The following is a 15,466-nucleotide window of genomic DNA, read 5'->3' as shown; positions in this document are numbered from 1 at the left end:
TTCAAAAGGAGCTAAAATGTATGGCGTCGAGATAAAAATGTGAATATCTCATCAATATCAATTGCTTTAAAATATAAACCACGGTTGCAATTTGTTCTTTCAGAAATCTTTTTTTTTAAATTTGCAACAGTGTCATATCATTTTAAGATGCTTTGATGACACAACCCAAAAGGCCTGTCCCACAGCTTCCAGTATATTCCACTTGACTGCTTCTCGTCAAGGCTGAAAATCCTACGTTTTTTGCACTTTCCATCTGTTGGGTCTTGGTTCATTGTTATCCTCCCCCCACCCCCCCCCCCCCACGTTATGTGTTGCAATACCCGTTATAATTTGCTTTTTAAAACACTAGCTTCTCATTGGCTTAGGTTGAAAACCTATATCCTGCTGCTGATGTATTTATCAATGGAGCTTGCTGCAGAAAGGAATACAGCATGGAATTATTTTGCTGATAGATAATAGGAAGTGAGTTTCAAATGATGCAGTAGCACAATAACTGACCGTGTATGATGGTTTTGTATGCAGATATCACAGGTGAGCTTCTGGCACTGGAGGTACGTCTGGGCGTCCTCCTGCGGTTAGATGCTCATCCGAGTCCAGACAAATTTTCCAATGCTGCTCGTGATGGAGATTTTGTAATGGCTGCTGGTCAACTTGTCTCGATTGTGGCAGCCGATGGTATCTCACATTCTCCACTGGCCCTGCTTGCAAACCACGTGGAAACTGCTCTTTCTTCAATGTGCACCGGTAAGGATGATGTCATGGATGACCTATAAAAAAGTCTGATTTTAAACCACAGCTCACGATGCTCGGTTTCACAGATCCAAATCCCACATACCTTTGTTTATTAGTCCATTGACGACTAATATCCTAAAATATTCATTATCCCCACGTTTTTTTTAAGGGAAAGGGGTGGGGGGGGGTGGAGGGGATGTTGTAATAGGCCCTGTCTGTCTGTCTGTCCGTTACGCTATCTCATCCGAAACGGTTGGGCAGAAATTCACCAAACTTAGTAGTTATGATCACCAAATGGCACGAAGGTGCAAGAGCAGTATCATGTTTTGGCCTTGCCCCCTTGTGTGGGAAGAAAAGGTCATACCTATACGAAACGATGCAGTTCCAAGCACATTTTAAATCATTTTTGAATGAACATTGGGGGACGCATGAAATATGTAACTTTTTTTAATTTGACCCTGGGTTCATGCCCAAAGGAGTGGGGACTTAGGGTCACAGTGGTTAAAAGGAGGAAAACAAAAATTTTATCTTAAAATTTGATATTGGGTCATTCCTGGTGGAACCTTTTGCCATCTTTCAACTTTGCTTTAGGCAGGAAGCGTGTGCGGATTTGCGATGGTTTGCCATTGACTTCGCTCTAGTTTAAAATTACACTGTGGGATTTATCAAAAGCTGCACCGAGAGCCATAATTCAATATATTTTAAAGATGTATTTAAAAACTGCACAGCTCATCAAGGATACTGCCATTGAGCGATTGTGCCTTCCTTATTCAAGTACTTTGCAGAATGGAAAAACTCCGTCCTCATCCACAGTTGCATTGATCAAACTTCTATAATTTGCCATTTGGAGTGAGATCTTGCCTATATTGAAGTTGGAAATTACACTGCCTGCATGGATAATCTACTTGGTCATTCTCATGATGTGACTGTAACACAGCATCGAGGCCACAAACCATTTTGCTCCAGCGAAGAGTAAAGCCCAAAATGTCTGCCCTTTGTGATCTTTTACGGCGGATTTACCTTCTTCATCTTGAAATCAGAAAGGCCCAATGATGCCAGATTTGTTTATGGCAACCCATGCAGTGCATTTCTGGCTGTGCAATGGTCTTTCAATAACTTCATCAGGTGAACTAGAACCCCAAAACGCATTGTTTTTCGAGTTAACATGACCAACTCAAAGAAAGTGTGCCTCATCAGAAAGTCACACGTTACTTAGAAAATTTGGATCCCTACGCATTTTTCCTCAAACCATTCACACAACGTCACACAAAGTTGTTTATCATTATCTGTTAGTTTTCGCTTCACTTGTATGCGATACGGGCGCATTTTTAGTTCCTGCTTCAGAATTCTTTGTGTACCTGATAAAGATAAGTTCAATTCTTGAGATTGACGCCACAGAAATTTTTGGGTCTTCTCAAAGCTGCTTTCTCAAAACCGCTTTAATCTCCTCCTCCTCCTCCTCCTCCTCCTTGCAGTCCTCGGATGAACAGACTTTAAGCAATTAAGATTTTGTACTGTGCCATGGGACTTGCACCTCTTTATCAATCGAAAAATAGCAGACTTATCTGGGGCTAACCTGGTCTTGAAATTCTTTTCTGAATCGTGTTTGAGTGTTTCAATGACTTTGTGGCAACGTAAGACTTCCACAATGAAGATCCTTTGTTCAGTTGTCCATACCATCTTAAAAGTTAACAGGATGACTGATGTTTGCAATTTTTCATACAAACCTGCAATAGAAAAAAAATTGTTTTAAATAATTAACTAATTTCACATAACTTTAATAGGACTGTTTTTAATGAAACACCATGTACATGGATGATGAAAACATCAGTGTACTTTTGTTGTCATGACAAAGCATTAGTTGACAATGGAAAAATAAACATTTCCTCTACTGTCGCAGTTGACCCTGAGATCCGATCCCAGCATTACGCAACAAATTCTCAGATCGGAATTCCAAGCAAGCCATGAATACAAGCGTATTGGGCATGGTTGGATATTTATGGGATTGTATAAGAAGCAGGAAATATAAAGTACTGTCCTCTGTATTCGATGAGCTCGTTTTTTTTTAAATCTAAAAATGTTTCCTTTAATCAACATACTCTTGCTATTTGTTGATTAAATCCCCATTTATTGTTTTAATTCTCTGCTTCTGTTTTGTGTATAGATATTAGTGATGAAAACATCTCCTCAAAACGTGCTGCAGACTTTGTGCTGTCCTGCCTCAATCGGCTACCCTTCCATCTATGCAAAGCACTTGCAAGACAGGTTCTGATTATACTTTCCTTTTTTTTTTTAAAACCCCCCCCAAAAAACCACTTGCTCTCTTGGTAGGATCGCCTTTGTATTGTCATTTCAGGAAGGCATTGAAGGTTCATGCCACTGGTAAGCACATGATCCCTCCAATAAGAATTGTTGGCTACATGCTTCATACTTCGAAACTTTTAAATAATTGTTTTGGGGTTTTGTGGGTGGCACTGTCTTTTCATTGGCAGTAATTTTTGGTGCCCATTACAAGTCCATTTGTAGGCATTAATCATCGATGAACTGCTGACCGGAACCACCTTGTAGACCAGACATTACAGGCAGATGACTCACCTCATCCCCCCTCTATGAAGGTCGTTTGTCAGACAGCTAGCTTTTTATTGACGACCCACTATCTATATAGTACAGTGATTCTGCTGATAATACCTCGAGTCCAGTGATCTTCACTATTGTTTTGGAGGGGAGCCACTTTTGCCGATACGACATGAGTGAAAGCTGCCACACTGCCTGCAGGACTCCATGATGGCTGCTATTAGGCCCCACCTCCACATACTCGTCTTCGTTGTGGTCAACTGGGCTGTTAGCGTAATTGCTTGGATACTGCAACCATGTCCTCATGTCGTTATGTTAGTTTTATGCTTCGCGTTGGAACACTCATTTGATAACATTTATGGCAGATTATGATGGGGTGGTTTCACATTTGAGTATTATCAGCTGCACATCAGGGGATGCACTTTAGGCCACCAGGGGCCACCAGTTGCTCGTTGGCCATGCAATGAAGAGCAGGGGTCTAGTCTGTTTCCATATGCTGAGATTTACATTTCTAATACTGCTTCCCATCATAAGATTCGAACCCTGTTTACCTCTCTAATTCCAGTCCATGATACTTATCTTTATGCCATGATCATACCCATTTTAACAATACTTCTCATTTTGTGCTGCATTCTGAAGCTGTGCTCTCTCCCCTCACTTTTATTGAAGAAAATACTTGAAAATATAAAATATATACACTCCACCCCTTAACCCTTCCTCCTCACCTCCACCAAACAGGAAATACTTTCAGTTATCTAACCTCCAACATTTTACTGAAATATCAACCAAACCTTTTTTCATACTCTTAAAAATTATTGCTTTCATTATGTATGAGACCATCTATTTCTTCATTGTCAATTTTACACAAGCAAATGTGCTCTGTCAGGTGATAAAAGAAGGACAAATGCTTGGATGTGTGCAGGTTTTCCTGGAACCCTTTTCACGGGTGGTGGGACAAGCTCGGTCTCACGATTTGCTGCTTCTCCAAGCTCGGGCAACCTCATCGGCTCTCACTCGCCTCCTGCATTCCATGGGGTTGGTGCTCGGAGTCTCCGAGTGGACCCACGATTTTCAGGATCGCCTGAATGCATCAGTTCCTTCTCACACCATCTCAGAATCAGTGGACGTTTTTGAACCGCAAGTGAGACATTTTTAGTGAACACATTCATGTGTCATGCCTTTTGTAAGTATGTGGCTGGGTGGGGAGTGGGGGGAAATGTGGTCTCAAACTATTGATGGCTCTGACTCAATCACACATTTCCATACTTGGATGCTTTTCAATGGCTACCATTCAAATGCAAAGAAGGATCGAAGGTCTTCCTGGATCTTCTGCACATAGTAGTGAAGATGTCCTTGAAATGCAGGCCACATCTGATTCCTCGATCTTCAAATTATACTATCCTTCTTGCCCAGGACCAAGAAAGTCACCTCATTTGTCCAAACAATGCAATGGTCTGCACCTTATTGATCCAAATAACCTGGAACCTGGGAGGTTTTTGCCACTCAAACATTCTATGGCCATCTGCCGACTACATACTGCATCCACAGTTACACACCTCTTCCCATTTATAGTTCATTGGTTTCACAGTCATTTCCATTGCTCCATACAAAAGTCGATATGAATAAATTCCAGGCCAATGACAACATTGAACAGGTTGTATCATCTTCTGGAAATTGTCAAACTTTCCGATTGCAGTCATGATCTGAGGACGATCTATTTCGGGGGAGATGTGTATGAATAGAATTAAAATTTTTGTAATTGATGGAATAAAAATGAAATTCAATCTTTGAATTGACATATAAATTAGCTTTGGCAAAAAGGGGCTGCACGAGCTCTTTTGAGCATGTGGAAGTCATCTTTAATGCCTAGAATCCCAAGAGTGTGTTTAATCTCAGAGTTGTGAATGTAATGCTTTGATTAAACGTGTGCAAATCAATTTACACCAAGAGAAAACTGACTTCTGACTTCTTCCTTCTTCCTTCTTCCTTCTTCCTTCTTATAGGGTTCATGGTTATGGTTAGCAGCATTTACTGGGGGGCATAGTTGTACCGCTGATGCAGTGCCCCCTGTAGGTAAGAGCAGAAATTAGTAATTTGTTCAGGGCCCGACCAATAACTCGCCTCCTCTTCATGAAGGACACTGGGATAATTAACATCCACCAATTGATATCAGCAGACGGGATTCCCGTTTAACGTCCACCCGAGGGACGGGCACGCACAGCACACACAGTGGGGAGAACAAGTATTTGATACACTGCCGATTTTGCAGGTTTTCCCACTTACAAAGCATGTAGAGGTCTGTAATTTTTATCATAGGTACACTTCAACTGTGAAAGATGGAATCTAAAACAAAAATCCTGACACTCACATTGTATGATTTTTAAATAATTAATTTGCATTTTATTACATGAAATAAGTATTTGATCACCTACCAACCAGTAAGAATTCCGGCTCTCACAGACCTGTTTGTTTTGTATTGAAGAAGCCCTCCCATTCTCCACTCATTACCTGTATTAACTGCACCTGTTTGGAACTCGTTATCTGCATAAAATAAAGCTGTCCACACTCAATCAATCAGACTCCAACCTTTCCACAATGGGCAAGACCAGAGAGTTGTCTAAGGACATCAGGGACAAAATTGTAGACTTGCACAAGGCTGGGATGAGCTACAGGACAATAGGCAAGCAGCTTGGTGAGAAGGCAACAACTGTTGGTGCAATTATTAGAAAATGGAAGAAGTTCAAGATAACAGTCAATCTCCCTCGGTCTGGGGCTCCATGCAAGATCTCACCTCGTGGAGCCTCAATGATCATGAGAAAGGTGAGGGATCAGCCCAGAACTACACGGCAGGACCTGGTAAATGACCTGAAGAGAGCTGGGACCGCAGTATCAAAGAAAACCATAAGTAACACGCTACGCCGTCATGGATTAAAATCCTGCAGCGCACGCAAGGTCCCTCTACTCAAGCCAGTGCATGTCCAGGCCTGTCTGAAGTTTGCCAATGACCATCTGGATGATCCAGAGGAGGAATGGGAGAAGGTCATGTGGTCTGATGAGACCAAAATACAGCTTTTTGGTTTAAACTCCACTCGCCGTGTTTGGAGGCAGAAGAAGGATGAGCCTAACCCCAAGAACACCATCCCAACCGTGAAGCATGGATGTGGAAACATCATTCTTTGGGGATGCTTTTCTGCAAAGGGGACAGGACGACTGCACCGTATTGAGGGGAGGATGGATGGGGCCATGTATCGCGAGATCTTGGCCAACAACCTCCTTCCCTCAACAAAAGCATTGAAGATGGGGCGTGGCTGGGTCTTCCAGCATGACAACGACCCGAAACACACAGCCAGGGCAACTAAGGAGTGGCTCCGTAAGAAGCATCTCAAGGTCCTGGAGTGGCCTAGCCAGTCTGTGATGTCTGTGATGCCCAGCGACAGCCCCGGAACCTGAAGGATCTGGGGAAGATCTGGATGGAGGAGTGGGCCAAAATCCCTGCTGCAGTCTGTGCAAACCTGGTTAAGAACTATAGGAAACTTCTGATCTCTGTAATTGCAAACAAAGGCTTCTCTACCAAATATTAAGTTCTGTTTTTCTGATATATCAAAGACTTATGTCATGCAATAAAATGCAAATTAATTATTTAAAAATCATACAATGTGATTTTCAGGATTTTTGTTTTAGATTCCGTCTTTCACAGTTGAAGTGTACCTATGATAAAAATTATAGACCTCTACGTGCTTTGTAAGCGGGAAAACCTGCAAAATCGGCAGTGTATCAAATACTTGTTCTCCTCACTGTAGATACTTCACCGTGCCTGTGAAATCCCAGGGTTACAGTTTATCGCTGAGTTGAGCTTCTAACCCAGGCAAGGCAGCTCAGATGCGAGTGAGCGTAGCTGTAGGTTATCATGCCAGACCCAAAAATTAACTTGCTGATTATTGACAGGTATATACTGTTATTTGGATTATTTTGATTACCTGCAAAATGTGCACGATTTATAGAAAAATTTACAATCTTACCTTTATACATTCACAGGAAACAACATCAACTTTGGAATTGTATGAAAATGGCGTCGAATCTTTTGTCGACTTTCCTCTGGAGTCTGATGTAGAAAGTGTTTCAGATGTGGAGAATGACACTTCTATTTCAGGTTGGAATTTATTGTGCTTATAAGAACAATACTTCCTGGAATGTCAAAAATGGTTATGTCTTTATTTGTGTTATATGTAGTCTGAATGTGGCTTTGAATATGTACTGAGCGGTTTAACCTGTTTACCTCTTCCTATTATTTGACCCATCCATTACATACACTAGCATACAAACGTTCTTCACTTATTTACTGGTCTTGAACTGGAATTTCTCATCCACAATTTTTTACACATTGGAACTTTCCCTCTGCCATTTTTAATCACTTATTGGCTCAATGATGAGCAGAATAACTTTAAACCTTAAAGGTCCCATGACACTCAAAAGTTTCTGGTTATTTATATATTAACTTGACCTTCCTAGTGAAGAAATCACCCATGTTTCTTTTTAAAATCAACAATGGGATAATTAGACCAATATTTCAAACATTTGTAGTGCTTTTCACAACTTGCTATGCCCCGCGACTCAAAAAAGTTTAGTTCAGCGAACCGCAGGTCACGTGACCGTTCACGTCATCTCCAGAACGCGACTTGCTCAGAGTGGATTGATTAGATGGCACACGCCATATAAAGTATGTACAAATACATTGTGCACATGTATTTGCGATCTCACTGATCGTCTTAATTCCTGTGATTGTTTCGCAGAAAAGAAATTCTGCTTCTGAGCCGTGTATGCACAACAATCACGAGGCAATTATTTATCCCTTTACTACCTTGTCGTAGTCGTGTACAAATCCAATACATGTATGCACAATAAAGGGCTATACCATGTCCACAAAAGATAAAATGCGACTGTTGAACCTTTCCATTAAAAAAGAAACTTACAGGGACATACAAGTAAAATACTAAAGATTAATATTGCATCATTTCAAGGCGCAAGGAGATAATTTTAAAATCAAACAATGTGAAAAACCTGCACCCACATTTTGCAGCTTATTGAATTGTTCGTTGAAACCAGCCTGCTGGGATAGGTACGATTCCACATGCATGCAAGCCAGGTATGGCTGCACTCGACATACTTGGGTTTATTCTAAAGTGAAGGTACCGCTTCCATTGGCTTGCTATTCATTAACATTTAGCCAAAATGCTGTAATAAATGAACAGGGAAAAATATGTTGGCACAACTCTGAAAGACAAATTTATCTGTCCTATTACACGGCCTCATAGCCTCGGGACTCTTACGCATCGACTTGTACATTGTGTGCATGCTAATACAAGTTACTTGTCAACTCTAGAGTCTAGACTAGTCCGATAAATCCGTCATCCATCAAACTAGTCCGATAAATCTGACGTGCTGTAGCTTTCTTTTATTATTCTCTTTTCTTCATTGTTTTCTACTGGCGCTACATGACGACAGTAGGAATAAAATAAATAAAAATGCAACAGAACGTCAGATTTATCGGACTACTCGAGACAATTGTGTCGCAAGGTGTGTTCTGCACACAAGTTTTCATCGTATCCTGACAGTGAGATTGCTTCGTTTTATGCACGGAGAGATACGGCCGATGACATGGGCTGGCCTTGCTTGCGATTCATTCGCCGCGGAGCAACATGCCCGCTGCGCTGCGCTGGTCACGTCACCTCACTAAAATATTTCTGATATCGAGCAGTATGCAAGTCGAATTTACATTATTAAATTACGAATAGGATTTAGTCTAACCAGTTGTTATTGCCAAGTCTTCCTTCGATGTCCTCCCGATCATCATGAACGCTGGGAATTTCATCGCCAGTTTCCTCTGCTTGTCCTGCTTCGGGCTCGAACTGGTAAGGCCGTATTCCATTTCCAGCTGCCTGAACTTCACCTCCCGCGACTACGTTATCCGACAATTCTCCATCTGATTCAGACCAAAATCCTTCATTTCTCTCACACTCACTGTCGCTACCAGACAAATCAAAGTCCATGTCATCCATTATTCAAAACCGAATGTTTGATTTTTTTAAAAGCAGAAATGAACGAAGCGTTTGAGTCGACCAATCGAATGTGGAAACACACAGAAAGCCAAGACAATCACGTAGACCACCAACCCGAGTAATTTGCGTGCAGCCTTTGTTGTTCTGGAGATGACGTCATGTGGGTTACGCGTCGTTCAGTAGATTTCGGCAGAATTTTTAGGGGCGTTCCCTAAGAGGTTTGTTTTTTAATTTTACATTTTACAGAACGAGTATTGTGAAAAAAAGATGACGTCATGTTGGTTACGCGTCGTTCAGTAGATTTCGGCAGAATTTTTAGGGGCGTTCCCTAAGAGGTTTGTTTTTTAATTTTACATAACGAGTGTTGTGAAAAAAACATTGTCAGATCAGAAATCATGATGAAAAACTCCTAGAGGACATATATATATATATGTATATATATATATGTATATATATATATGTATATATATATATGTATATATATATATATATATATATATATATATATATATATATATATATATGTATATATATATATATATGCAATTTCAGAACTTTTGAGTGTCATGGGACCTTTAATGTTATTTTGATATATGTGTGTTTGATTCAAAAAATTACCTGCTGTGAAATATTGTATGAGGAGGTATTAAATTCCATACGTTTCTGACAATAACAGAGGGGCAGTGGTGCAACAGGCAGATGCAACAAGCAAGGGAATGGGCAAACAGGAAAAAGTTTTTGAACCACTATGTCACCTTGTCAAAAGCATCATCATGTCCACATGACTTAGGTGATGCACAACTTTTTCTTATGTGTGGGACAAGACCGAGAATGGCACCCATAGAGTTATCTGCAGTGTTTTTTGGAGATTCAGGTTGCATCCTTTTGGGGGTTGGGGCAGAGGTGAAGCTAAACTGAGAAATGGAAGAGAAGGGTGAATGATGGGAGAAAGAAAGGAAGTGATGGAGTGTACTCTAAGTGGGAAAGGAGGGTCTAGAAGTCAAGGGAGGGACCTTACAGTGGCCTGCAAAAGTATTCACCTCCCTCAAAAGTTTTCACATTTTGATGCCACCTGAGCTTATTTCATGATGCCTTCAAATCAAACTTAATATATATAGTCTGCACAAACATATTCAATGAAGGATACAAAGTGATAAAGCTAAAAAATGCAGATTAAAATGTGAATAATTTGAATTAACAGAGAAAATCAGATGAATCTCAGTTGCATAAATATTCAAACACTTTGCCTAATTAACTCAAAATCACTACAGGAGAAATTATTTGTTTGAAAGGTTAAAAAAAAAACAAGTGTAATAGATTCCACCTGTATGTAATCAGTAGTCCAACCTAAAAATTAAGCTCCACCACTTCTTTAAAGAGTCTTAAGGTGCAACTTACTTGGCCAAACAACAAGGTAAATATGAAGACCAAGGAGCCTCACAAAGAAGCCAGACATGAAGTGGTGGAGAAGCACCGTTCAGGAAAGGGTTATAAGAAGATTTCAAAGTCACTCATTATCCCATTGAGTATGGTGAAATACATCATTACGAGGGGGAAGCTGCATCATACCACCCTCACTCTACCCAGATCACGTCGCACATGCAAACTGAGCAGCCAGGCAAGCAGGAAACTGGATTGGGATGTCACTGCAAATCCAACAATGACTTTGAAATATGTCCAAGGCTCTATGCCTGAGATGGGGGTCAATGTTCATCAATCAACAATATCCCATTCCCTTCACAAAGCTGGCCTCTATGGACAGGTGGTAAGAAAGAAGCCATTACTGAAAAAAAAATCTAAAAGCTCATATGGAGTTTGTGAAAAAGCACCTTAATGATACTGCCGGCATGTGGAGGAATGTTTTGTGGTCAGACGAGACAAAAATTTAACTTTTTGGTATAAATTCATAGCATTATGTCTGGTGCAAGCTGAATACTGCACAATACCCAGTTAACACCATGTCGACTGTCAAGTATGGTGGTGGCAGCATCATGTTATGGGGCTGCTTTTCATCAGCATGGATTGACAAGCTTGTCAAGATAGAAGGAACAACGGATGGTGCAAACTATAGGAGGAGAATCCTTGATGAAAACCTGCTTGAGTCAGCCATGAATCTTAAACGAGGAAGGAGATTCCCATTTCAGCAGGACAATGATCTGAAGCACAAAGCTAAAGCCACACTGGAGTGGCTGAATAAGAAGAAAATAAATGTTCTTGAGCGGCCCAATCAAAGTCCTGACCTGAACCCAATTCAACAATTATGGTGAGACTTGAAGATTGCAGTCCATCGACGATCCCGATCAAACTTGGAAGAACTCGAGCAAGTTTCACGTGAAGAATGGGAAAAGATTTTACCATCTCACTGTGCAAAGCTGGTAGAGACCCACTAAAAAAGACTTGTAGCTGTCATTGCTGCAAAAGGTACTTCCACCAAGTACTGACTGAAGGGTTGAATACTTTTACAACCAGTGAATTTTGATTTGTACATGTTTTTTGCAGGTATTCCTGACATGCAACCCCCTTCAACTATAACAGTGTTTGATTTGATCTCTTCAGTTGTGAATAAAAAAGTTTATTTGGAAAAATTGTTTCTATGTAATTCGTAATTCATCTAAATGTGGCATTATTGGGAGAGGTGAATACTTTTGCAGGCCACTGCATGTAGATGTTTGTGTTAGGTGCAGATGTGGGTGTCGGGGGAGTTATTTTGGTTAAAAATTTCCACCATACTTGTGTATGTAATACATAGATGTTCCCATTTCAAACAATACTTTCTGATGATGCACATCTACAACATTATCATTTAATGTTATGTTTCATTGTTCTTGCCCTGTTTGCTGTTTGATCACAGATTCTAGTGACGAGAAGTTTGTCCTTGCTCATGCATTACCCAGTGAAGAACTGGCCACTGTACCTCTTGTTAGCAACGAGGAAAGGGAAGAGGTTTCCGACCTTGACACTGCTGGGAAAAAACAAGTTGAAACCTGTTTGAAAGAGGAAAATAGCACCTGTTGTCAGACCGTCATTGACAAAATCAGGTACAAGCTTATTGGATGGGTATTGTGGAACTCTCTAATTCAAAGTTTTCTGGTTCAACGTTACATTGGGATTTGCACGTTACTGAATTTGGTGTATTCTTTGTTGTCACATGCCTGTATTGTTCGTGATTACTCCTGAACAAGTGAATTGTGATATTTCGACACCCATAGGCGAAAGGAATTTGGTATCGGAATTGAATTGGGTGAAGTAGGCCAGGAACTGATGCAGGCTCAGCAGCAAAGACTGGGCCGCAGCCTGGATCGTCTCTCTCTGGAGTTGTACAGCAAGGCCACCCATTTCGTGTTGGAGTTGGTCCAGGTATGATCAGTTGCTTTTACACTTCTTCTGCTGCTGCTGTACTTAGACCTGTGGCCAATTAGTTGTCCTCTTTTGGTAATAGCAGCTGAAACCATTTTCTGAGACAGCGATGATTATTCAATACAATTGATTTGATTTCATACAACCCAGATTTTTTTCATTCCACCAATTGCAAAATCCTTTTGATCTCAATTGGAAATGACGACCTGGATCATCTTATTGCAATTTTCTTCTGGAAACAGTTTCAACTCTTCAACTCCTTGGTCTATTATGAAACATGCATGACCTTTACTGAGTTTCCAATATTTTTGGTCTCATTTTGCCATGTATGCAAAAGAGCACATTGATTTCCTGCAGTGTGTGCTCTGACACAAAACCTTGTTTTTGTGGAACAACCAATGTGCTTAAAAAATCTTCAATTTTCGCAAGAAACAAATAAACAGATAGACGGATGAAAACATTAGCCCCATCCACCTTCTGTGGCGGAGGTAAATATATGAAAATGAGCTTAGTTGGAACTGAGCCTGGTGTTGGCTTACCAGTTAGAGTGGCCAACTTAGGATCCTAAGGTCCTGAGTTTGAGCCCTGTTTGCCACTGAATTAATACCAGGTGGGGTTGACTCAGGCTGTCATCCTTCCGAGGTCGGCAAAATGAGTACCAGTGTATGGTAATAGGGACACTGCATCAGTGGCATAGCTGTGTCCCTAACCAATGATGCAACCGGCAGCCATAAGGCTGCACTCGAAAGAGAGAGAGAGAGAGAGAGAGAGAGAGAGAGAGAGAGAGAGAGAGAGAGAGAGATAGAGAGAGAGATAGAGATAGAGATAGAGAGAGAGATAGAGAGAGAGATAGAGATAGAGAGAGAGATAGAGAGAGATAGAGAGAGAGAGAGATAGAGAGAGAGAGAGAGAGAGAGAGAGATAGATAGATAGATAGATAGATAGATAGATAGATAGATAGATAGATGGAACTGTGACTTTTTTTATGCGTCTGCTGATTAAGTTGCCGGAGGCATTATGTTTTCAGGTTGTGCGTCCAACTGTCCGTCCATCCGTCCGTCTGTGATAAGTTTCCGTTACTGAGAAAACGTAAGAATGGCTGAAGGAATCAAAGTCAAACTTGGTACAAGTATGTACAATGATGTAAAGATAAACTGATTTGAATTATGGGAGCAAGAAGTCAAAGGACAGAGGCCCCTTTAGGTAAAAATTCTGTTACTTGTGAACCAGTGATGGGATTTTAACCAAACTTGGTATAAGTATACTGTCGGACCCCTACATTCGCGGACCCCGTGTATTCGCGATTCATAAAATATGACCTGCTTCTACATTTCCAACCCTGTGGTTCGTGTATTTGCATTTTTTTTGGCTTCCTCATGTATGGACAAAAATGATTAAAATAATTAATTATTTATGCTTTATTTCTGGCCAAACTGTTGCTTTATCCTAACATTTGACTTCAATGACATATATGTGCCTGCTCTTTGCTGTAACGAAATATGATATGGCACTTTGGGTTTCATTTTTGTGGAAATTTATGGTTTAGTATCTTGCCAAAAGGTGACCACGTGTGACTTCTTTAAGGTCACACTGAGGTGAACAGAGCTGCTATCCACCATGAGCGACTCCTTGAGGAATATCTGCCTACGAGAGATTCCGATGAGAATCGTTCTTCAGAGTAACCATGAAAAATATGCGTTTGCCTCATAACGTCACCAAATGATGTCATAATGTCTCAAGCTTGACATATCTAGAAAGCACTCATCGAGGTGTTCAATTTGAGGTACTACACGATATGGTTCCTAAAACTTGAAAATTTAACCTTGGGGTCAAATATGTTTGACCGTAGGCGCTAACCATGAAGGTCAAGGCCAATCGCCACCAAAAATTAATCAGCTGAGCGCCAGACCATGAAGTATATTCCCATGAAGTTTGAAGACGATCCGATCAAAATTACTCAAAAAATAAGGGTTTCGTCGACTCCCCTGATTTGCGACAGTGACCTTGACCTTTGACCTTGAACTTGAAAATTTTGTTCACTGAAAGGGACCTCTAAAGGCCTCTGATATGCGAAGTTACAAAAATTTCCAATGAGAACTGTGCTCTGCAGAATTTTTTTATACGTGATTACAGACAAACAAACAAACAAACAAACAAAAAAAACAAAAAAACAAACAAAACATACAAGCTGACTAACATATCTTGCAAAAACTTCGTTTTGGCAAGATAACAAGCAGTCATAGACTGGTACTTACGAAATCGTCAACTTGACCTCTGACCTTGTCTAATAAAAGCTGTCTCCAGAGAAGGTGGCGACGCAAACCAGAAGTTTCTACGATGATTCTGCACCAAACCATTAAAAATCGAATGTTTTGGATGTTTGACCTCACTGTGACCTTGACCTTTGACCGATTTTGACCAAAATCTAATCAGCACTAGCCATCACCCTCCTGAATCACGTGGTGTAATTTGATATTGGTAGCTTCTTCCGTTCTCGAGTTATCTGTACCAAACCATCAAAAATCGAATATTTGACCTCACTGTGATCTTGATCTTTGACCGATTTTGACCAAAATCTAATCAGCACTAGCCATCACCATCCTGAATCACGTGGTGTAATTTGACATTGGTAGCTTCTTCCCTTCTCGAGTTATCGTGCCTACAAACAAACAAACAAGCAGTCATAGACTGGTACTTACGAAATCGTCAACTTGACCTCTGACCTTGTCGAATAAAAGCTGTCTCTC

At 40.7% G+C, this 15,466-nt stretch overlaps 1 protein-coding gene across 8 annotated transcripts in view; it reads left to right on the top strand.

The window, feature by feature from the left end:
• Positions 1-15,466, top strand: part of LOC147010935 (uncharacterized) — a 234,455-nt gene that overhangs the window by 95,829 nt on the left and 123,160 nt on the right. For all 8 annotated transcript variants that reach the window (XM_085859819.1, XM_085859817.1, XM_085859816.1 and 5 more), the window contains 6 exons: positions 523-744; positions 2,897-2,997; positions 4,229-4,447; positions 7,342-7,456; positions 12,214-12,400; positions 12,572-12,719. In XM_085859819.1, coding sequence (XP_085715945.1) covers positions 523-744; positions 2,897-2,997; positions 4,229-4,447; positions 7,342-7,456; positions 12,214-12,400; positions 12,572-12,719 — 992 coding nt within the window. The remainder of the gene's footprint in view (positions 1-522; positions 745-2,896; positions 2,998-4,228; positions 4,448-7,341; positions 7,457-12,213; positions 12,401-12,571; positions 12,720-15,466) is intronic.

This window comes from Eptatretus burgeri, chromosome 16, assembly GCF_056783735.1.
Source record: "Eptatretus burgeri isolate ZD-2024b chromosome 16, Ebu_testis_v1, whole genome shotgun sequence".
In the NCBI taxonomy this organism is placed as follows: Eukaryota; Metazoa; Chordata; class Myxini; order Myxiniformes; family Myxinidae; genus Eptatretus; species Eptatretus burgeri.
The sequence above is the reverse complement of the archived record's forward strand: the minus strand, read 5'-3'. Positions and strand labels throughout refer to the sequence as shown.